The sequence below is a fragment of the Natator depressus genome, chromosome 6 (genome assembly GCF_965152275.1).
Source record: "Natator depressus isolate rNatDep1 chromosome 6, rNatDep2.hap1, whole genome shotgun sequence".
NCBI classification, from domain to species: domain Eukaryota; kingdom Metazoa; phylum Chordata; order Testudines; family Cheloniidae; genus Natator; species Natator depressus.
The window spans coordinates 493,728-517,874 of NC_134239.1; the positions used below are offsets into that span (position 1 = coordinate 493,728).

At 59.1% G+C, this 24,147-nt stretch overlaps 1 protein-coding gene across 1 annotated transcript; it reads right to left on the reverse strand.

Annotated features, from left to right (window-relative positions):
- Window positions 1–8,330: 8,330 nt before the first annotated feature.
- LOC141988387 (uncharacterized) lies at window positions 8,331–23,183 on the reverse strand. Its single transcript, XM_074954158.1, has 7 exons — window positions 23,162–23,183; window positions 22,306–22,605; window positions 15,662–15,778; window positions 15,166–15,363; window positions 13,806–14,219; window positions 9,719–10,072; window positions 8,331–8,707 (listed from the first exon to the last, which is right to left on the reverse strand). The coding sequence occupies exons 1-7, from the start codon at window positions 23,181–23,183 to the stop codon at window positions 8,331–8,333; spliced, it is 1,782 nt and encodes a 593-aa protein (XP_074810259.1).
- Window positions 23,184–24,147: the final 964 nt, after the last annotated feature.

Consider the following 24,147-nt stretch of genomic DNA (forward strand, 5'->3'; position numbering starts at 1 on the left):
GCTCGTTAATTAGTTCATCATACCATCAAAGGGTACGAATATGCACCAGTGTTTGTAACCAGAGTAATTCCCCAAACTCCAGTCGAAACCACACTGGCTGAGATAAAACATTAAAATAACAATATTAACTGCAGAAAGAGAGATGTTAAGGGCTTGTAAGTGGCATAAGCATAGAAGTTCAGAATTGGTTACAAAAAGAAATAAAAGATAAAACCACAGTCTAATTTCTTTAAACTTTATCCAGCTGAGTCGAATTTGGAGCAATAAGGTTTCTCTTACCCAAAAACCGACAGCAGCCGGTGCTAACTGGAAAGCTTTTCCCATTAGGACCTGTGACGAAGTGGGACTGTTCTTAATGTTTCCTCTGAATAGTGTGGGGGTGCCTCAGTTTCCCCTATGCAGTTCTTAAGTATCTAGGGGGTGGGGTAAGGGTGTATGATCATTGCAGAGCTCTAGAGGGCAAGTGTGTGCAGGGGTCTGGACACAGAGAATGGCCGACACCCTGTTTCCTGGCCACTGATGGCCTGGGCCCTTCCCCCCTGCAAGGTGAGAGCTAAAGGGTTGGAGAACAAAGGAATCCGGTGACCTCCTGGCCCGGGAAAGGAACAAAGCCCAGAGGAGGAGGGGGTGGAGGGAGTTTCAGTTTGGGGCTGGCTGGGACATGGAGTGAAGGGCAGACGGGGTTGTCTGGCTCACTGCCCCCCAAAATGGACCCAGCTGAGGGGTCCTGTTCTCTGCACCTACAAGCTCTGTTTTAGACCATGTTCCTGTCGTCTAATAAACCTCTGTTTTACTGGCTGGCTGAGAGTCCCGTCTGACTGCGGAGTTGGGGGGCAGGACCCTCTGGCTTCCCCAGGACCCCGCCTGGGTGGACTGGCTGTGGGAAGCGCAGGGAGGGGCAGAGGAGGCTGAAGGCTCCGAGGTCAGACCCAGGAAGGTGGAGCCGGGTGAGCTGTGTGTCCTGCAGACAGGCTGCTCCCCGAGAGGAGACTGCCCCAGAGTCCTGCCTGGCTTCGTGGGGAGCAGCTCCAGAGCATCGCCCGGGGACTCCGTGACAACTGGTGGCAGAGGTGGGATGTACTGCACCCCGTGGACGGCGCTTCCTGCAGTAAGTGACTGGGGAGCAGTAAAACGAAGGGGGATTGACGAGGACCAGGCGTGCTGAAGGCTTAGAGAGGAGCGGTTTCGGGGGACGGTTAACCCCTGGGAGTGTGTGACCAACGAGAAGGACTGTGCAGTAATGGGGTCCCCCTGGGGACTGCGGGGAGCAGTCGCAGGGGCGGAGGAGCCTGCGGCTTGGCCCTGGGAGAGAGAAGGACTCTTGCAGTAACAGGGTCCCCCGGGGGACTGCAGCGAGCGGTCCCAGGGGCGGAGGAGTCTGCAGCTCGACCCTGGCAAAGAGGGGGTGACCTCGAGAAGGGCTGGCACACTAGGGGTTCTCCCTGGAAACCGTGGGGAGCTGAGAGCAGACGGGCCTGTGAGTCCACAACAACTTGGGAAGAGCGGAGTGATGGCCTGTCACCGTCTCCTTAAGAAGGACATTGTAACCCTGTGCAGAAAGAGAGGGTTGAGCATTGGAAAGTTCACCAAAGCACAGTTCATCGTGCAGCTGGAGGAGGATGACCGCTCTAAGGGACAGATTCCTGACCCCAAATGGGGCTATAGCAGGATCTGGGAGCAGCTGGAGTGGTAGCCAGGCATCGCCAAGACTCCTGTCCCCGACCAGACGAGGGTCTTCACGATCGGGTTCCCCATCAGGGGATCGGAGACGGATGGGATTGGAGCTGAGTCCGAGAGAGCAAGAGGACTGTGAGACAGCGAGAGCCCGAGAAAGAGCTGCAGAAGCAGCAGCAGCATGAACTGGCAGTGGGGGAGCGGAGAGGCCTAGGGGACCTCCCCGGGGTGAGTGGGGATAGACCCCGGGGGGCCAGTTCCGCAGGGAACCTCGAGACTAAATTGCTGCCCCTGGTTAAGGAGGGGGGGATATGGATGCCACCTCACTGCCTTTGAGCAGGCTGGAGATTTGAACCAGGGGGACCCTGCGGAAAAGCCCCGGTGTCTAGCTCCCTTGCTGGGTCCCAAGGCCATAGACTCCGTCAGCCAGATGGGTGGGGAGGTGGACAGGCTCCCACTCCTGACCCCAACCTATATGTCTGTGTGGAGTTTCCTGGGGTCAGGCCCCTCGGACCTCCGGTGGGAAAGGAAGGTGATGGTCAATGGGGAGACATTCCTGGGGTGGCGAGATCCGGGGACAGAGAGAACTGTTGTCAGGCCCTGGGTGGTGCAGCCTCAGATGCTGAGGGGCTGTGTGAGCTGGGTGAGGGTCCCAGGGATGAAGCCCCTCGCCCTGCCTATGGCCCAGATCCCTGTGCAGACCCGGGAGGGGTGGCGCTGGCTGGTTGTTAGGGTGCTCCAGGACACCAGCTGCGAGACCCTGTTGTGGGGTGACTGTGTCTCTTTGGGACAGGATCCAGGCCCTGCTCCTGTAACGGCCGAGGGTTTGAATTTGAATCCAGGGAACCAATCGGTGGAGAGGGAAATGGTCAGTGAAAATGCAGATGACCTGGCTGGCAGGGGGGAGGAGTGGCTAGGCTCAGGCTACCTGCCTGCCTGTAACCAGACCCCTGGGGCTGGGTGGGACAGAGAGATGCTCCCCGCCCCCTTGCACACCGGAGAGGGGGCTCAGGCTGGCTCTGATGCAGTGAGGAAAGCAGCGAGCTCGCTGCCTACCCCGACTGGGACAGCAAGGGCAGCGTTGAGCACAGTTTTCAGAGTAACAGCCGTGTTAGTCTGTATTCGCAAAAAGAAAAGGAGGACTTGTGGCACCTTAGAGACTAACCAATTTATTTGAGCATAAGCTTGCGTGAGCTACAGCTCACTTCATCGGATGCATACTGTGGAAATTGCAGAAGACATTATTATATACACAGACACCATGAAACAATACCTCCTCCCACCCCACTCCCCTGCTGGTAATAGCTTATCTAAAGTGATCGTCAAGTTGGGCCATTTCCAGCACAAATCCAGGTTTTCTCACCCTCCGCCCCCCCACAGACAAACTCACTCTCTTGCGGGTAATAGCCCATCCAAAGTGACCACTCTCTTCACAATGTGTATGATAATCAAGGTGGGCCATTTCCTGCAGAAATCCAGGTTCTCTCACCCCCTCACCCCCCTCCAAAAACCACACACACAAACTCACTCTCCTGCTGGTAATAGCCTATCCAAAGTGACCACTCTCCTTACAACCTGCATGAAAATCAAGGTGGGCCATTTCCAGCACAAATCCAGGTTTTCTCACTCCCCCACCCCCATACACACACAAACTCACTCTCCTGCTGGTAATAGCTCATCCGAAGTGACCACTCCCCCTACAATGTGCATGATAATCAAGGTGGGCCATTTCCAGCACAAATCTAGGTTTTCTCACCCCCCCCACACACACAAACTCACTCTCCTGCTGGCAATAGCTCATCCAAACTGACCACTCTCCCCACACTGCGCATGACAATCAAGGTGGGCCACTTCCAGCATAAATCCAAGTTTAACCAGAAGGTCTGGGGGGGGGGGGGGGGAGGAAAAAACAAGGGGAAATAGGCTACCTTGCATAATGACTTTTGGAGCTGAGACCCCAGCTGAGTGGGGGGAGACACAGGCAGGGCAGGGCATCTGTTGGGAGTGGCAAGGTGCTTGGTAAGGAAAGTCTGGATGAGCCTAGGCAGCCTTGTGATCTGATGGCTGTGTCTAGTCAGCAGGGTGGGAAGGCGAGGAGAGTGGAAGATGAGTGTCCCTGGACCTTACCTGTTAGCTGGGTGGAGAATTGTGACAGTGAAGGAAATGTGCCTGTGTCTGTCAGGGGTATTGACTTGCCTAGGGAGGGAGCTACCCTGATCTCCAAGCAGTTGTCTGTGACCAGCCTTGTGTGCTGGGACAAGGGGAAAGAGATCCCAAGCTGTGGGTCTGGGAAAGGAGAAAGTGTGTCCGGCTCTTCTTTGTCTGTGGAGCAGACGGAAGGGGCCTTTCAGCCTGTGATGGTTGAGGGTCGTGCAGTTGTCTCAGAGCTGGTTCTGGATTCAGCTAAAGCCCAGGAAGGGAAGGGTCCTAAGTTTGTGTCTGCTCGGGAGAATGGCCCTGTAACTAGGTCGCATCCAGTTACTGTCTATGTAAAATCCCAGAGCCCAGACAATTCTGGTGCTTGTATTTTGCCTGTTGCTAGTGTGTGGCTGGGAAAGGGTGTCACAACTCTGTCTAATCAGGGTGAGATCCTAGCCAGGGCACAAGGAGAGCATGAAGGTGAAGTGATTGTGTTACCTGCTGAGGGTGTGGAAACCTGTAGCAAGAAGGAAAAGATTCCTGAACTTGTGTGTGGCAAAGGGAAGGAGAATGCTTCTGACCTTTTATCTGGGAAGTCTGTAAGTTTGCCTGAAAGGGGATTGTGTAGGAATCCACCGGACGGGCCAGAGGTGATTCTGGATGTAAGGGAGACCCAGAAAGAGTCTGTTGTTGCTCAGGAAAGTGTTCCTCTAGAGCAAGCCCTAGGTAAAGAGGGTAAGGGCAGAATTTCTGTGAGGGGTGAATTGTTGCATAGAAAGGCCCTAGGGAAAGGAATCCTCATGGAGTCTTTGCAAGCAGTTTACTGCAACTGAAGGGTGTGAAAGTGATTTAATCAAGAAAGTTTCAGTTCCTAACAGCCAGAAATTTTCTGTTGTGAATGGATCCACCGACTGTCCTGTTGAAAGACCCAGTGTGGATAGCTTTGAGAAGGTCTCAGATGAAGTGAAAGCTGTTAAGAAAGTTAAACAGTCTTATAACCAAGTGGCTGTGTTTGGCCAGCTTGTTGGGGAGAAGACCCAATCCCAGTTTGACCCCCTGGGGTTTTGGGGTGGCCAAAGGGCACGGGCCGCAGAAACCTTCCCACATGCGGCCTGCGAGTGCTATCGACCACCCGCGACCTAAGGGAGGGCGTGAAACTGGAAGGGCCTGGTGCAACTCCTACCAAGGACTGGCAGAGATGCTGGGGCATCCATGGGAACGTTGGTGGCTTCGAACTTCCCCAGGTCACCGGCTAAAGTGACCCCGCTCAGTTCGATCTCGAAGGGGGGAGAGATGTGACGAAGTGGGACTGTTCTTAATGGTTCCTCTGAATAGTGTGGGGGTGCCTCAGTTTCCCCTATGCAGTTCTTAAGTATCTAGGGGGTGGGGTAAGGGTGTATGATCATTGCAGAGCCCTAGAGGGCAGGTGTGTGCAGGGGTCTGGACACAGAGAATGGCCGACACCCTGTTTCCTGGCAACTGATGACCTGGGCCCTTCCCCCCTGCAAGGTGAGAGCTAAAGGGTTGGAGAACAAAGGAATCAGGTGACCTCCTGGCCTGGGAAAGGAACAAAGCCCAGGGGAGGAGGGGCTGGAGGGAGTTTCAGTTTGGGGCTGGCTGGGACATGGAGTGAACTGCAGACCTGGTTGTCTGACTCACTGCCCCCCAAAATGGACCCAGCCGAGGGGTCTCGTTCTCTGCACCTGCAAGCTCTGTTTTAGACCATGTTCCTGTCGTCTAATAAACCTCTGTTTTACTGTCTGGCTGAGAGTCACGTCTGACTGCGAAGTTGGGGTGCAGGACCCTCTGGCTTCCCCAGGAGCCCTGCCTGAGCTGACTTGCTGTGGGAAGCGCACGGAGGGGCAGAGGATGCTGAATGCTCCGAGGTCAGACCCAGGAAGGTGGAGCCGGGTGAGCTGTGTGTCCTGCAGACAGGCTGTTCCCAGAAAGGAGACTTCCCCAGAGTCCTGACCGGCTTCGTAGGGAGCAGTTCCAGAGCATCGCCCAGGGACTCCGTGACAGGACCCCCCCCCAGTTCAAATGTTTCTTTGTCTTTCAAATGACCCTGTTGCCTTCCGTGAGGGGGCAGGGGAGGAGAGGTGCCGTGGTGATGCCAGTGTCCCTGAGTTTATACTTTTCTCCCGGTGGGCTGCCCAGCCACCATGTATGTCCCAGTTCACCTGTGTCCCCCATCGTGGTCCAGCAACAGCACCCGCTCTCAGCCGTCACCTCTCTTGGGTGGGGATCTGCATGGCTCTCCCTCCTGACCGGCGTATTTCCAGGCTGCCCAGCACCCTGCCTACGCCGTGAGCTCCCCAGGAGAGTCAGACTGCCTGGCCACCAGCGGCTCTGCTTTGCTTTTCTCCTCAGAGACGGTAACTGGTGCAGGCCAGGTACCACCCAGCCCTTCTACGCCGGCCCCTTTATTCTGGAGGTAAAAGCATTCGAGAGAAAACACATTAAAACAACCAAAGAATCTACACGCGGGCTAATCAACTTACCAGGCATCACCCCTCCTCCCCACCTCCCCAAGGGCTCTGGTCTGCGTCAGTCCTTCCAGCCCTTCCCTAAGGTACGCTCAAGCCTAGAAGAGCCAGTTTCATCCTACCTCTCTTCAGGGGGGCTGGGGAAGTGGAGAGAGTGGGAAATCACCGGCAGGAAAACAAAGGAACCAGGGGTTTTTGATGGGATGTAAAAACTCAGGAGACTCACTGGGACAGGAAGAGGCAGCTTTGAGCAGGAGAGAGGATGGGCATAGACCAGCTAGGGCTAGAGACGGCTAGTGGGGCTAGAGAAGACTCCAGGATTCAGAGGAAAAACCATCCCACATGCCCCCTGAGGACTCTGACGCCAGCCCAAGGAATGCTCCAGAGTGGTGAGGAAACTGAGGCAGGGAAACACATGTACGGTTTATTGCTTTGGTCTAGATCTGTGTTTCTCACGCTGCTAAATATGGAGTGTGCAAATCTGTGTGCCCTTGCTTTCACTATCGCTTGTCCCTTGGAGTGTGGACAGCTGTCTCCTGGGTGTCCCCGCGTGGTGAGGAGTCATGCTGCATCTCCTGCCTCAGTTTCCCCCTCTTCGGGGCCCCTTTAAGAACTCACCCAGTTCAAACAGATGTTCAAACAAGCCCCACAAGGGATCCCATTTATTTAGTCTTCCAGGCCCCTCAGCCCCAACCCCAGGTCAGTCTCTCCCCCAGCAGCCCAAAGTATTTGGAAAACAAAGCACAAACTCCTACAGTCTTTATACCCCTCTCAGCTGGGCCAAGCCCCCTCCTCCCCAAGGGTGTGTCTGTCAGACTCTGCCCTGCTTCTTGGCCAGGGTCTCTGCCAGGCCCCCTGCCTGGAGAGCTTCCCCCCCAGCCCAAGGCAAGCCGCCCTGTTATGCTGCTTCAGAGGGAAACTGTAACCCCAGAGCGCCCACCCAGCGGGAGTTCTGGCGACGGCGTGTTTGAGATACGGGGGAGGAAGTGGGGTTTGGGGGGCATCACTGATCCCAGGGGCTAGGCAGCGAGAGCACAGGGTCAGAGCTCTCAGGAGGGGGTGCAAGGCAGAGGATCTGCACCCCACAAGTAGGCTTAGAGAGCCCAAGCCCTGGGCTGTGGCTGGACTCTGGTCAGACTCTGGAGGCTTAGAGCACACGGGGCCCAGGGAAGTGGGTCACCCACACAACAGCCAGGAAAGGTACAGCCAGGAAGCGCTCTCACAAGGGGTGCGTGTGTGCAACACACCATGTTGAGTCCCCACCGGCTGGGGTAACCACCTGCGTTAGCCTGTAGCCCCCGACGGCAGGGGTTTGTCCTGTCCTCTGGGGCAGCTGCCCTGGCCGCTGTCAGGGGGGAGCTGCTGCACTAGAGGGGCCCTGCCCTGCTCCAGTTGGGAAATTCCTAACATCCTGTACGAGTTTCAGGCTTTTCAAGAGGAAAGATCAGACCTGTGACCTGCAGCTCCCTGCTGCGTCTCTCCACTGGGGTGCGTAGGATGACGTGTCCCACCCGGCAGACGTACTCTGCTCCCTGGTCTCTCTGCACCGAGGGGGTGAAGCGGAGTCTCGTCTCCTGCTGGAAGCTTTTCCCATCCTGTGTGCGGGGAGCTCCGGGCTCGATTCTGTACTCAGCCGAGTTCAGTATACGAACAGCCGCCCCAGCCCCCGTGTTCCTCCTGAGCCAGGTCACACACAGCACCCCAGGGAAATGCCCCGCCATGCAGCAGCTCAGGGTGATTTCCTCCCCCGCCGTCACGGACTCAGGTTGGGAGATTTCCGACACCTCCGGGGGCCGCAGGAGACCTGGGGAATGAAACATCCAGAGACAGTTACAGGCCCCGCAAGGGGGAGATGGGGCCTGGTGAGGCCTACTTCCCCCTCCCTGGGGGGGCGGGAGAGATCTGACCCTTCCGTGGGGCTGTTATCCCATAAAATCACCCCCGGGTGTGACACTGTTACACCCCGACCCATCGGCGTCTCCAGCCGGAAAGGGGGACGAGGAATATTAGCTCCCAAACCTCATCCATCCCTCAGGGACCCTGCGGGGGCAGCGATTCCTGCTCATTCCCCGTCCGACCCCAAGGAGCCCCCTCACCTGTGTCCCCGGCTCTGATCTCTCTCTCTATCGGGGGCTCTCGGGGGCTTTGCTGAACGGACACTCGGACTCTGAGCTCCGGACGGTTCAGTCCCCGGCTGGGGATTCTCCAGACGCTGGTCGCGCTGAACGTGAGATCCGGATTCTGGCTGATTTCTGGGGTCTCGTCTCTCCCGCTCCCTGGCCCGTCCCAGCTCCACTGGATCCGGTGAATCTCCCTGGGGTAAAAGTTCTGGATCTGGACAGCAAACGGCACCTCCTCCCGGGGCTCCCACTCCGGTAACACCTGGATCTCGGACACCTGTGGCCGGGCTGCAGGGAGACAGCAGGAGCGTCAGTGAGAGCAGGGGCTGGTCAGGGGGAGAGCTGTAACGTGTCTGCCTGGAGAACTGAGTCAGACCCCGCTGGGGAAGGGGCGGGTGGGGACAGACCGGAGCCGGGGACTACACCTCATGAGTCAGCAAGGCCTGTGTTACGCCTCGGGACAGAGAGCTCTCAGGCTGCCAGGCCATGTGCTGGGCACATAGGCGCCAACTCCGAGGGGCTCTGGGGCTGCAGCCCCCCATCAGCTCCTCCCGCTCACCAGCAGCCCCCCCATCAGCTCCTTCCCTCCCCCCCCCACCCCCCCGCTCAACCCCAGGAGGTGGCGTGAGTCCCACGGCACGGTGTGGGGAGCAGCAGCTCCCCTGGGCAAGGGCCAGTTGTGCCCATAAGAGCAAGGACTGGGTACACCATTCATCGCTTAGCTTAATTACAGCTTAATGTCTTCGCCTGTCCCTTCGCCGCTGGTTGTCAGTGGGGTTTAGTCATGGCAGCGTGGGAAGGAGACAGACCCAGCTGTTATTAGCAAACAGTGTCAGCAAAGGTCGGATGCTTTAGGTAAAACCTTCTCAGAGGTCCCATTCCCGAACCAGATCCCAGATTTCGTTGAAATTCCCTAGAAAATTCCTCCTCTGCCCTCAGACCCTGGGCTGTGAGTTTGGGGAGGACACACTGTTCTCCTCCTGCGAAACAATCAGGGTGAGTCCCCGCCTCAAGTGGAAAACTGAACCCCGTTTTAAACAGAGGGGCTGCTGCACCCGCCCATCAATTCTCTCCAGACCTGACAACCCTCTTTCCCCAGCACGGGGGGACCCTGCGAGCAGCCCACGGGCAAGTCCCCAAACGTTCCAGGACCCGCCCCACATGCCGGGAACCGGCCGGAGGAGGCTCAGCCCAAAGCGACGCTTTGTCTGGATGCTCCAGGTGCCTGAGAGCAGAGACCTCCTCAGCCACAGCAACCCCAGTGTCAGCGCGGCCCTGCCCGGTCCCGCTCGCTCGTACCTCGGAGCTCCAGCGGCCCAGTGGATTTTCCTTCAGGCTCCTGCAGGGTTTGATGTTCCACGGAACACAGGTACTCTGCCCCGTGGTCCTCGGGCACCGAGGGGGTGAAGCGGAGCTGGGACGTCACGCTGTAGGATTTCCCGTCTGGCGCGGCTGTGGGGTCTGGGGTGACAATCTTGTGGGTGCCCAGAGTGTCTAAGCACCGGAACTCCGGCTCTCCTCTTTTCTGTCGGTACCAGGTCACGCTCAGCGCCTTGGGGTAGAACCTGGCTATTTGGCAGCTCAGTGTTACCTGCTTCCCGGGGGCCAGGGCCTCTGACGGGGAGATCTCGCACAGAACTGGGGCCTGTGGGACTAGACCATGTGGAAATTGCACGTTATAGTTACGGCACCTGGAAATCTGACACACGCTCCCCATCACCATCTGGTCTGACCTGGCCCCAGGCCCCGTGTCCCCAGCAGCCTCTGCCAGGCCCTCCCCTCACCCAGCGAGAGCTCCTCTGAACGACTCCTGTGACACCCACAACCTCAGGGGTGCTGGGGTTACCCGGGAGAGGGGTCAGGAGTGGGTGTGGGGCCACAACTGCCCTGCCGGTGGGGGGTGAGTGGAGCAGCAGTAGGCTGTTATCCTCTGTGTGGATCAGGCACTACAGGGGGGTGACTCAGGTGCTGAATTTTTTTCCCCAGTGGAGGCCCCACCCCCACTCCGCCCCGAGTCCCCACCCTCACTCTGCCTCTTCCTGCCCCTGCACCACCCCTCCCAGAGGCCCTGCCCCTGCTCTGCCCCCTCCCCCAAGGACCCCCCTGCACGCCGGCCACTTGCTCGTCTCTGCCTCACCCGAGCACCTCCTGCCAGCCGCTCGCTGCTCCACTGGCCCCCTCTGGAGGCAGCCCAGCAGCGGATCAGTGGCCAGCCTGGGGCCGCAGTACCGCTGTGGCTGGTGGGTGCTGAGCACCCCCTATTTTTTCCTGGGGGTGCCTGAGCCCCAGCGCACCCCCGGAGTCGGCGCCTATGGGGGACAAGAGCGTCACAGCGACCCGCTGACAGCAGAGGAAGGGGGAGACACAGAACTCTTGGGATCTGTCATGGAGTGTGGGGGAGTCCGGGCCCTGCACCCCCCTCTTCCTGCGATTCCCCGGGACTCTCAGCCAGCCAGTAAAACAGAAGGTTTATCGAACGACAGGAACACAGTCCAGATCAGATCTTGTAGGTGCAGACAACAGGACCCCCTCAGTCAGGTCCGTCTCGGGGGCAGGGAGCTTAGACCCCAGCTCTGGGACTCCCTCTGTTTCCCCAGTCAACTCCCAGCTGAAACCCTCTCCAGCCGTCTCACCCAGCCTCGCCCCCCCACTTCTCCAGCCTTTGTCCAGTTTGCCGGGCAAAGGCATCACCTGGCCCCAACCCCCCTCCTGGGCTCAGGTATCGTCCCTCCCGTGAAGTCACCCCCGGATATCCCCATCCCCAATGCAGCCACTACCTGCAAATCTCCCACGCCACATTCCCAGGTCAATCCGCCCGCTCCCTGCTCCGTGACCGGTTCCGTTGCACGCTCGGCAGGGGAGCGTCGTCTAGTGCTTGCCGACGCTTCCGCTCACGTCTCCCAGTGCCTCACAGCCACGTCCCAGCCCAGCCGGTCCTTTCTGTCTCTATCCCCCCAGCCCAGCCCTTCCCTCACTGCTCCTCCCCCCCTGCATGCCAGCCCCGCTGGGCTCCGCTTCTCCACGGCACCTGGGTGCCAGCTGGGGGGCGGGGGGGGCATTGAAAGCACAAGAGAGACAGGTGTCAGAGTAGCAGCCGTGTTAGTCTGTATTCACAAAAAAGAACAGGAGGACTTGTGGCACCTTAGAGACTAACCCATTTATTTGAGCATGAGCTTGCGTGAGCTACAGCTCACTTCATCGGATGCATTCAGTGGAAAATACAGTGGGGAGACAAATCTCCCTATTCTCCGTTCCTGCGCCCAGTGTGAGCACAGAGCAAGCCCAGCTCAGCCCTGGCCCAGAGCACACTCTGAGGGCTCGGGGTCGCGGAGCACGCTGGGTGCAGATGGACGGTGCAGATAACTTAGCTGCCAAACTCTCACGTGCTTCTCTTGAGCACGTCAATGGTGATTGTCAGTGGTGCACAGCGAGGCTAAATTTGGACCAATTTTCACACAGGTGGCAGAAGCTAATTCTGACTCCTAATGACCCTCCTGCCAAATTTGCAGCCCCCACTCCTAAGCAGGGAGGTGCATGAAGGTTAGTATCAGCCTGGGGTGTATTAACAGGAGGGTCGGACGTCAGACACGGCAGCTCATTGTCCGGCTCCACTCGGCACGGGGGGGGCCCCAGCTGCAGTACTGTGTGCTGTTCTGGGTGCTGCGCGTTAGGAAAACTGGGGGCAACCTGGAGAGACTCCAGAGGAGAGAAACAAACTGATCAAAGGTTTAGAGACCTGACCTGCGAGGAAGGGTTAAAAACACGGGGTGTGGTTAGTCTTCAGAAAAGGTGAGTAAGGGGGAGACCTGATCAGTCTTCCAATGGGACAGGGACTGTATTAAAGACAGCGACCGATTGTTCTCCATGTCCGCTGACGGCAGGACAAGCAGCAACCGGCTTCGTCTGCAGCCAGGGAGTTCTAGGTTCGATATCAGGAAACAGTGTCTAGCTCTGCGGGGAGCTCAGCCTGGAACAGGCGTCCAGGGGAGGTCGTGGGGGCCCCGTCACTGGAGGTTTTTGAGAACAGGTTGGACAAACCCCTCTCAGGGATGGTCTAGGGTTACATGGTCCTGCCTCAGCACAGGGGGGGACTAGGTGACCTTTCAGGTCCCTTCCAGACCCATGTTTCTATGAGTTTCTCAGTGCAGCAGTTGTAAGAATTTTTTGACTTCAGCAAAACAAAGTATTTTTCCTAAACATGTTCATTGAAATAGCCCAACCATTTTAGATGAACCCCCCCACCCCCGCACTGTGATGAAATGGGGTCCTATTTACCTTGTTATGTTGCATGTAAGTCCGACTGTTCTATACTAACACGGTGTGTGCCTCAGTTTCCCTGGGTGCCACACCAATGCCTAGATGGTAAGGCTGCCCAGCTGCCTGCACGTAAACACTGGAGCCCTTCGTAACCTGAGCCCAACACCTTTTTCCTGGGGGAGGGCCGACCGGTGTGGCTGGGGAGGCAGCTGGGAGGAGACTGGCAGTCTGGGAATGCAGGGAGAGAGCTCAGAGCCATGGCTCTGGGCTTCCCTTGCCCCAAGATGGATTAGGCTAAAAGTCATTGATTTCCGTGCTAACAAGATCTATGCTATGCTGTGTCCTGATCAACTAATAAATCTTCCATTTTACTGCCTGGCTGAGAGTCACGGTGGATTGCAAAGTCGGGGTGCAGGGCCCTCTGGCTTCCCCAGGGGGTCCCCTCCAGGTGGGCCCGCCAAGGGGAGGCATACGGTGAACAGGGATGCTCAATGCTCCAAGGTCAGTCTGGGAAGGCCAGAGCCGAGGTGGCTGTTTGCCCTAGGCAGCGAGCCCTGCGGGCAGACACGCCACCCCAGAGTCCTGGCTGGCTTCAGAGAGAGCAGTTCCAGAGCATCAGACCTGCGCTCCATGACACCCACACCCACAAACACACTCCAGGACTAAAGAGCTCGAGGCAGACACCCAGCCTGGGAAATTTCAGCCTCAGCAGTTAAAGTCTGGCAAAGTTACAAGCAACCAAAACCAGGTGCTTACAATGGAAGTGTCGGGCAACCGTAGCTCTAGGAGGTGCCAACATCTGCACTTAAAGTTATTTGAACGGCACCCAGAGCGTCCTGGGCTCTCCCCGTGCGGAGGAAAGACACGGCCCCTCCTTTGAGGCGCTCCCCAGCTGTCGATGGGTTACCATTCGGTTGTTTCACATGGATTGTGCCCCCTCGGAGTGACTCTGCCCACCAGGGATGGGGCACTTGCCGTCTGGCCCTTTGCTGGCCGGCTGGAGGCCTGCTGGGAACGTCTCACAGGGCTCCCAGCACCTGTCCCTGGTGGGCTGCACGTTGAACAATGTTCAGTTGACATGGGCCCCTTCCCTCCCACGTTACCCCCCCACACACACACTCACTGTTACCTCCTGCCTCTCCCTGGGCATCTTCCTCCTGTGCAGGATCCGACACCGTGTTTGCAGCCGCTTTGGTCTGGTTGTCAGGCACCCCCTGATCCTTCTCGTTGGTCTGACTGCCGGGCGCCCCCTGGTCCCCTGCTTTGGGCTCGCTGGTGGGCACCATCGCCTCCCCACTGTGCTGGTTCAGAGCCGTCTCTCCCTCCTCCCCAGCCGCACTGTGCTGGGCTGGGAATGCCACCTCCACCGCCGGCGGTGTCTGTGGGGAGGCTGCCCCCGCTTGCTCCTCATCCCGGGCTCCCGTCTCCCCCAATGGCTCCGTGTTCGGGGATTGCCCCTCTGCCTCTGGGCCCCCCTGCGTAATCCAGGATGACGCCCTTGGGCCCACGTCAAACGCTTTTGATCCAGAAGAATTGGAACTTGCTGGGAAACAAACCAAGCGGGAGGGTGAGTCTCTGAAGGGGCCCCACGGGGTCAGTTCCTTTGGCAGAACCAGAGCCCCCAGGTTACCCTGAGCCTGGGGGGCCACAGGCTGCCCCAGCCCTGCCTGGGAACAAAGGGTTAATTCAGGCCCCAGAGCCTCTGGCCAATTCATCCATCCCGGTCTCCTGATATTTAGGCCCAGACCCCAACCCTAACCCTCCAGAGGGCTGGAGGCTCTGGACTCAGGGTTCTCGGTTTACAGGGTGGGCGCAGGGCTTCACCGTGTACTTCCCCGTCTACACCGACCACTCTCCCCTGACCTGGCTGCACCCGATGAAAGGAGCCAACGCCAAGCTCCTGAGATGGAGCCTGCTCCTGTAGGATTACGACATGGACGTGGTCCACGTGAAGGGAAGTGCCAACCTGATAGCGGATGCGCTGTCCCGGAGAGGGGGCCCCGAACTTCCCCAGGTCACTGGTCACAGTGACCCCGCTCAGTTCAGTCTCGAAGGGGGGAGAGATGTGACGATGTGACGCAGCAGGGAGGGGGGAGTGTTGACCTGGGACTGTGCCCTGGGGACAGGAGACCTGAGAGCCTGTCACCTGAGCCGGGAGGGGGATGGGGAGGTGACACCTCTGCCCAGGAATGTGGACGGAGGCTGCAGCAGGGAACCTGCTGGGTGGGTTTAGTTTCAGTTTGGGGCTGGGTGGAGGAACACAGGGAACCCCAGGGCTGGGGTCTGAGCTCCCTGCTCCCCCAGAAGGACTTCACTGAGGGGTCCTGGGTGTCCCCACAAGCTCTGTTTTGGGGTCCAATAAACCTTCTGTTTTACTGGCTGGCTGAGAGTCTCAGTGAATCCCAGGAAGAGGGGTGCAGGGCCTGGACTCCCTCACACTCCGTGACAACGTGACCCCTCTGGAGTCGCTCTCCCGTCCTGCCCCTCACCTGTGACCGGCGCCCTGTCCTCCTGCTCCTGAATCTCGCTCTGGTCCTGGCCCTGAGCAGGTAACAGCGGCTGCTGCTCAGGCCCCTTCCCGGCATCGCTGAGCCCATCATTCGCCATCAGCACCGTGTCCTCGCCGCGCGTCTTGTCTCTGCTCCCAGCTGGGTCCTCGGGGGGCGTCTCCACTGCACTGTAAGGACCTAGACAGAGACAATGAGACACACGGGGTCAGAGCGACCCAGGGGGTCAGTGTCGGGGGGTGTGGGAGACGCGTCCGGCCGGAGCTCGGGGCCAGGAACGGCAGATCCCTGAGAGCAGGAGGGTGAAACCTCCCCTGGGGATGGGCCCTGCTGCAGGGGGCTCAGTCTGTAGAGAGACCCCGCAGCCCCTGGGGTGTCCCTGGCTGTGTCCCTGTCCCCTCGGCCTCCCCAGACTCTCTGCTCCCTCTGGGGCCAGCAGACACCCCCACCCCCGGCCAACGGCACCGTCCCCCGTTACCTTCCCGCCTCTTCCTCCAGCAGTAAATGGCTACTGCAGCCGCAGCTCCCCCTGCGACCAGGATCCCCAGGGTCGCCCCGATCGCGGCGCTGGTGTGATCCGCTCCTGCTCTTGGGGCTAGGAGAGAAAAGTCAGACCCGGCTCACGGCACCGCCCCACACCCGGAGAACGGGCTCCCCGCACCAGCGGGACACCCGGGGCGGTCTGACTGGGCCGCGCTCCAGCCTGCCCGCCAGGGCCCTTTGCTGCGCTGAGGACGGAGACTCCAGCCGCTGGGAGCAGCTGCAGAAGCGGCCAAAGCAGGGGGTGCTGCACCGGGGGGGGGGGAAATGGGGCCCAGCTGGAGCCACCCCTCCCCCAGCACCCCTGGACTCAGAACCGTGCAAGGGAGACCCCCCCCACCCCACCCAGGGGGCACTCACGCCCAGGCGGGGATTCCCTTTCCGTGGGGCTTGGGGGGGACAACGTAGGGAGCAGCCAGCCAGCCCCCCCTCCACACACACACACACAGAGCGGCACATGGCGAGAGCACACAGCAGACAAGTGACGTGGTCACTGACCGCTGTACCCGGTCCCTGCTGGGTCGAACAAAACCTCTTCATTTCTTAGCCCGTCCCCCGCCCTTCTCTGAGGAGGGTGTCACGGAGTGGGGGGACTCAGGGCCCTGCACCCCTCTTCCTGGGATTCACCGAGACTCTCAGCCAGCCAGTAAAAGGGAAGGTTTATTGGACAACAGGAACACAGTCCAAAACAGAGCTTGTGGGGACACCCAGGACCCCTCAGTCAAGTCCTTCTGGGGGAGCAGGGAGCTTAGACCCCAGCCCTGGGGTTCCCTGCATCCACCCCCTAGCCCCAAACTGAAACTCCCCCCAGCCCTTCCTCCTCTGGGCTTTGTCCCTGTCCCGGGCCAGGAGGTCACCGGATTCCTTTGTTCTCCAACCCTTTAGCTCTCACCTTGCAGGGGGGAAGGGCCCAGGCCATCAGCTGCCAGGAAACAGGGTGTCGGCCATTCTCTGTGTCCAGACCCCTGCACACACCTGCCCTCTAGGGCTCTGCAATGATCATACACCCTTACCCCACCCCCTAGAGACTTAAGAACTGCCTAGGGGAAACTGAGGCACCCCCATACTATTCAGAGGAACCATTAAGAACAGTCCCGCTTCGTCACAGCTCCTTTCATCTGGTGCAGCCAGGTCAGGGGAGAGTGGTCGGTGTAGACGGTGAAGTGTCGCCCGAAGAGATAGGGCTCTAGTTTCTTGAGGGCCCACACCATGGCCAGGCACTCCTTCTCGATGGCCGCGTAGTTTTCCTCCCGGGGTAGCAACTTCTTGCTCAGGTACACGATGGGGTGTCTCTCCCCCTTTTCATCCTCCTGCATTAACACCGCCCCCAGTCCCGTGTCGGAGGCGTCGGTGAACACCACAAAGGGCTTGTCAAAGTCTGGGTTTGCCAGAACTGGGCCACGGACCTGAGCCTCCTTCAGCGCCCGGAAAGCCTCCTGGCACTGCTCGGTCCAGACCACCTTGTCTGGCTTCCCCTTCTTGCATAGCTCGGTGATGGGGGTGGCGATGGCGCTAAAGTGGGGCACAAATCTTCGGTAGTATCCTGCCATCCCAATAAAGGCTTGGACCTGCTTTTTGGTGTGGGGAGCGGGCCAGTCTCTGATCACCCCCACCTTGGCCGGTTCTGGCTTTAGGCGGCCGCTCCCCACCCGATGGCCCAGGTAAGATACTTCAGCCATCCCCACCTTGCACTTCTCCGCTTTGACAGTCAGCCCAGCCCCCTGGAGTCGGTCCAGCACTTGTCTAACCTGGGACACGTGGTCCTCGCAGGTCTGGCTAAAGACACAGATGTCGTCAATATACGCCACGGCAAAACTCTCCATCCCCCTCAGGAGCTGGTCCACTAGGCGCTGGAAGGTGGCCGGCGCTCCCTTGAGGCCGAAAGGCAGGGTCAGGAACTCATAGAGCCCCAGAGGCTTCTTCTGGGCTCTGGCCAGATTCTCCCTGGCCAGGCCCATGAGTTCAGCCAGTCTCTCTCGGAAGGTCAGGACATACTCCACCACTGACTCTCCATTGGGAGTGGCCTTCCCCTCCCACTCGTCTCTCATCAGGTCCAGGGGGCCCCTCACCCTCCTTCCATATAACAGTTCGAAAGGCGAAAATCCAGTAGACTCCTGGGGCACCTCCCTGTACGCGAACAGCAGGTGAGGTAAGTACTTGTCCCAATTCTGCGGGTGCTGGTTCACAGAGGTTTTCAGCATCATCTTTAGCGTCCCATTGAACCTCTCCACCAGCCCATTGGACTGGGGGCGATACGCTGAGGCCCAGTCGTGCCGGACCCCACATTTCTCCCACAAGCACCGGAGCAGGGCCGACATGAAGTTGGAGCCTTGGTCTGTCAAGACTTCCCTGGGGAACCCCACTCGGCTGAAAATGGTCAGGAGCGCATCTGCCACGGTGTCTGCTTCAATGGAAGCTAAGGGCACTGCCTCAGGGTAGCGGGTGGCGAAATCTACCACCCCCAGAATGTATTTCTTCCCCGACCGGGTCGTCTTGCTGAGAGGCCCCACGATGTCCATGGCCACCTTCTGGAAAGGCTCCTCTATGATGGGCAAAGGTCTCAACGCCGCTTTCCCCTTGTCCCGGGCCTTCCCCACCCTCTGACAGGGGTCACAGGATCGGCAATACTGCCGGACGGTGGTAAAGACCCCGGGCCAGTAAAAGTTCTGTAGCAACCTCTGCCGGGTGCGCCGGATTCCCTGGTGCCCTGCGAGGGGGATGTCATGGGCCAGGGACAGGAGCTTGCGGCGATACTTCTGGGGGACCCCCAGCTGCCTCCTGATCCCACAGGACTCCCCTTCCCCTGGGGGAGCCCATTCTCGGTACAGGAACCCCTTCTCCCACAGGAACCTCTCCTGGCAGCCTCTCCTCATGGTCCGTCCCTCACTGAGGTCGGCCAGGTCCCTGAGCTTCTGCAAGGAGGGATCTTTCCTCAACTCGGCCTGGAACTCAGCGGCTGGGGAAGGGATGGGGCCCGGTTCCCCCTCCGTGGCCAGGTCTGAGGCCGCAGCCTCTCTGAGCCGTGCCCCTCGGCGCTCCCTCCCCACCAGAGTAGGGTCCTGCACCTCCGGTGTGGTACCCTCCCCAAGGTCAGGGCGCAGTGCCCCTCGCCGGCTCTGGCTACGGGTCACAACCAGGGCGATCCGGGGGTTGCTTGGCCAGTCCTCTAGGTCTCCCCCATCAAAACTTCAGTGGACAAATGGTGGTGTACCCCCACATCCTTGGGGCCCTCCTTGGCCCCCCATTTCAGGTGTACCCTTGCCACGGGCACCTTAAATGGGGTCCCGCCCACCCCCGTCAGGGTCAGGTAGGTGTTGGGCACCACCCGATCTGGGGCCACCACCTCGGGCCGGGCCAGCGTCACCTCCGCGCCCGTATCCCAGTATCCATTGACCTTCCTCCCATCCACCTCCAGGGGAACAAGGCACTCTCTCCGGAGGGACAGCCCCGCACCCACCCTGTAAACCGAGCACCCTGAGTCCGGAGCATCCGGCCCTCTGGCGGAGCTGGCCGGGGGTACTCTCCCCTCCTGAGCAGGTGGCAAACTGGTAGCCCCCCTTTCCTGGGTCGCCTGCCCCTCGTCCAGCTGAGTCCCTACCCAGTTAACCCTGGGTAGGTTGGGTCTGCTCAGTCTGTCCCTGAGCCCGGGGCACTGGGTCCGTACGTGGCCTCTCTGGCCACAGTGATAGCAGCTCAGGTCACGTTGGTCCCCTCGAACGGGTCGGAGGGGCCCGACACCAGGCGTTCCCCTTTGGAGGGGGTTCTCCCTATTTCCCCGCTGGGAGGCCCCATGGTGACTCTCTCTCTGCATCGGGGGGGGCCTGTTCTTTTGGGACTCCTCCCGGCTACCCCCTGACCGACTGTTCACAAACTCGTCGGCCAGCTGCCCTGCATGCTGGGGGTTCGCGAGCTTTTTGTCCACCAGCCACAGCCTCAGGTCGGAAGGGCACTGTTCATACAGGTGCTCCAGTACAAACAGGTCAAGCAGGTCCTCTTTAGTTTGGGCCCCCGCTGTCCACTTGCGGGCATATCCCCGCATCCTGTTGACCAGTTGTAGGTAGGTGACCTCAGGCGTTTTACGCTGACTCCGGAACCTTCTCCGGTACATCTCGGGGGTCAGCCCAAACTCACGGAGCAGAGCCTGTTTGAACAGTTCATAGTCCCCTGCCTCTGCCCCTGTCATCCGGCTGTAGACCTCCACGGCTTTGGGGTCCAGTAAGGGGGTGAGGAACTGGAGCCTGTCTGCAGGGTCAACCCTGTGCAGCTCGCAGGCATTCTCAAAGGCCGTCAGGAAGCTATCTATGTCCTCCCCCTCCTTCCGCTGGGCCAGGAAGCACTTATCAAAGCTCCTTGCAGTCTTGGGTCCCCCCTCACTCACCGCAGCCAGGGCCCCACTGCTCCTCAGCCTGGCCAGCTCCAGTTCATGCTGTCTTTGTTTCTCCTTCTCCTGCTGCTCATGTTGACGTTCCCTCTCCTTCTCCTGACGCTCCCTCTCCTTCTCCTGACGTTCCCTCTCCTTCTCCTGACGCTCCCTCTCCTTCTCCTGACGCTCCCTCTCCTTCTCCTCCTGCTCATGTTGACGTTCCCTCTCCTTCTCCTGACGCTCCCTCTCTTTCTCCTGACGCTCCCTCTCCTTCTCCTCCTGCTCATGTTGACGTTGTTTCTCCTTCTCCTCCTGCTCATGTTGACGTTGTTTCTCCTCCTCCTCCTGCTCATGTTGACGTTGTTTCTCCTCATGTTGACGTTGTTTTTCATGATCCTCCAGCTCCCTCATTTTCCTCTCCCTCTCCCATTCCAGCCGCATCCGCTCCAGGGATGGGGAGCTCCGCCGGGAGGATCCCCTGCTGGCTGCTGGGGTCAGGGGGCCCTCGGTATTCGCTGGGCTTCCCACAACCCCTCCCCCAGGCCTAGGTAGGAAGGGTCTCGGGATGTCCTCGGCAGCAGTCTGACCCCTCCCAGCCTGGTTAGGCCCCAGGGCCCATGCTGCGTCCCCCGGGCGGCTTCCCTCCGGGACAGGGATCGGGTCATCCAAGCGATCCCTCTCCTCCAACTGGGCAATCAGCTGTTCCTTGGTGGACCCCCCGATGCGCAGCCCCCTCTGCCTGCACAGCTCCACCAGGTCGCTCTTAAGGCGTTTAGCGTACATCTCCCGGCTGGCCACTCGCAGGCCGGGCAGCTTTCCACGGTTTCCAGGAAGAACCCCAAGGGTGCCAGTCCTTCTTGAGGTCACCACCTCTTTGCCAGGGTCGAGCTGCAGACTCCTCCGCCCCTGGGACCGCTCGCTGCAATCCCCCAGGGGACCCTGTTACTGCGAAAGTCCTTCTCTCTGGTCACACACTCCCAGGGGTTAACCGCCCCCTGAAACCGTCTCTCTCTGAATCTTCAGCACGCCTGGTCCCCGTCAATCCCCCTTCGTTTTACTGTTCCCCAGTCACTTACTGCAGGAAGCGCCGTTCACGGGGTGCAGTAGATCCCACCGCTGCCACCAGTTGTCATAGGGTGTGAGGGAGTCCAGGCCCTGCACCCCTCTTCCTGGGATTCACTGAGACTCTCAGCCAGCCAGTAAAACAGAAGGTTTATTGGACAACAGGAACACAGTCCAAAACAGAGCTTGTGGGGACACCCAGGACCCCTCAGTCAAGTCCTTCTGGGGGAGCAGGGAGCTCAGACCCCAGCCCTGGGGTTCCCTGCGTTCCTCCACCCAGCCCCAAACTGAAAACTACACCCCCGCAGCAGGCCCCCTCCTGCAGCCTCTGTTCCCATTCCCGGGCAGAGGTGTCACCTCCCCGTCCCCCTCCTGGCTCAGGTGACAGGCTCTCAGGTCTCCCGTCCCCAGGGCACATTCCCAGGTCAACACTCCCCCCTCCCTGCTGCGTCCCATCCTCACAGGGCCTCATGCCGGCGAGTCACTGCATCCTAGCTCCCTGGCTGGACAATGGCTGTTGGTGGTTGTTTGACACCCGCCCGGGCGCTGATGACTTTCCTTGCTGTTGCCTCAGGGGGAGCTAATATCTGGCTGATTCCCCAATTTACAGCATGTTTCAGTGACAACCGTACCACACAACCTCAGAACTGCATTAATGACACACATCTATGGGTAGAGAAATGACTTTCAGCAGGTCATAACCTTTCCCCTGACACCTCACCAGGCCTGCCTTCTATGTAGGATCACGATTATATACAGATGAGGAGTGTGGGGGTTACAGGATGCTCCCCCAAGGTACAGAGTGTCACAGTACCCATGTCCCAACAACAACGATTCAGTATTTTGTCAGGCAGAATTAGAGTCTTGTTCTCTCCCCAGCCTGGGGCTGCGGGGTGTGTGTGGGGGGGAAGCTGGGGGTCAGAGGGTGCCGGCTACCCTGGCATTTCTGTTATAAAGCCACAGTCAGACCTGAGCCCTCCTCCGGCCTCCTACTGTCCCCCACTACTGTACTGGGCCCCTTCAGCCCTGGGGGCTCCAGCATCCCACCCCCCATCCCCAATGTACCATCCTGGGTCTCTGCTGGGGTCCCCTGTCAGACTCAATGGAGTGCACCCTTCAGCCCATAACACGCAGCTGGGAGCCCAGCACCCCCTCACCTGTGACAGCCAGGGCGAACCCCTCCCGCAGGGGCTGAGCCAGAGCCGCGTGGGTGACGCGGCAGGAGAAGAGGCTGCCGGAGTCGCTCGCGGTGGGGGTGAAGGTGTAGGTCAGGGTGAGGTTGAAGGTCCCGTCCGGGTTTCTCTGGGGGGCAGAGTGAGTGGTGTCGGTCAGAACCCGCCCGTCTCTCAGCCACGTGACGGTGACGTCCCCGGGGTAGAATCCCCACACGTGGCAGGGGAAGGCGCTCGCTGCGTTTAACACCCCTGCTTTCCGGGGGATGGAGAGTCTGGGAGCAGCTGGAACGAGAGAGACAGTCATTGAGCTGTGTCTGGGCGAATAAGTGATATTTTGGGTTACCCCCATGCGCCAATCTGAGTGTAAGATGCACAGATATACCCCATTCAGTACTGTGGGGCACGAAACACCCCGGGTCACCGGGGAGGTTTTACCCCAGTGGGATGTAGGAAGGCGCTTCAGACATGGTGATTGAGGGTCCATAGTTCAGAAGGTGTCAGTGCCAGGCAGGTCAGGAGGGGGCTGGGGTACAATTTCCCGGGCTCACGTCTATTCGGAGCAGGAAGAGAGCGGCCAGCCGAACCCGGCACTCAGCTGTCTGGGTGCACTTTGGGCAGCTGGATTCCCCCTAGAGGAATTACCTCCGGAGGCAGGATTCATAGATTTTGTGGCCAGAAGGGACCATTATGATCCTCTCGTCTGACCTGCCGCACGCCCAGAGCCGAGAGCCCCCCCTGCAGCTCCGCAGCTGCTCTGTAGTGTGGACACTGCCTATGGTGACAGGAGGGGTTCTCCCATCGCTGTAGTTAACCCACCTCCCCTAGAGGCGGTCGCTACATGGACAGAAGAATTTGTCCATCGACCTAGCGCTGTCTGCACCGGGCATTATTTCTCACACCCCGAGTGACACAGCTGGGTCAGTCTAACGTTTCAGTGTAGCCCAGGCCTTAGTTCCTTTCATCTGGGGGGTTTTATCCCCCTCCGGCCATGTGCTCTGAGCTGCAAACTCCGCTGATGGGAGGAGTCCACTCGCATGACCCATCTTCCTGGGGCGGGGAGCAGAACCACAGGAAGAGTGGTTCGTCCTTTTGTGGACGGTTTCTCAATCCAGGTGTAAGGAGTTTCCAGCTGCGAGATCCAGCCCTGCCCTGTCTGGTATCGGTGGGTCTCCTCTTTCGGGAGGGGCATGACAATGTCTGTGTAAAAGCAGCTCTTCCCACTAACGTCCCTCTCCGGCGATTCCTGCGGCCACAGAGGCTCACGCTGGACCCGCTCCAGCGTCACATCACAATACGGGACACAGCGCTTCCACGTGAGATTAATGCAGGCGGCAACTCACAAGCATGGGACAGAGCCCAGACACCAAACACTTCCTGAGATTTCTAATACCGATCGGTGACGGAAAGCACCCCGGTATTCACACCCCAGACCCACCGCAATAATCTTTGTCCAGGATATGCCTGGGCGGGGGTCATATGGAAACTAAGAACTCACTGGTCAATAATATCCTTTTGAAATCTGTATAGCAACATTACATGCAAAGTTCTGGATTCCCCAAATAAGGCTGGTTGCCACGTTCCAGCCACGTAGCCCCGATGAGACAGGACTGGACAGGCAGGTCTTTAACAAAGGAACGTGTGTTTACCTCCATTTACATATAAGGTCTAAACAGGGTCCTCGGATGGAGAGAGGGGGGAAGACGGGAGACAAGGGAAAACCTGCAAACAGAGGTGAGAAGAAACAACATGCAGCCCCCTCCCCACCCGACACGTCACCTTCTTTACTGTCTGAACGTTAACCAGGGGTGACCCTCAGGGAAGTGC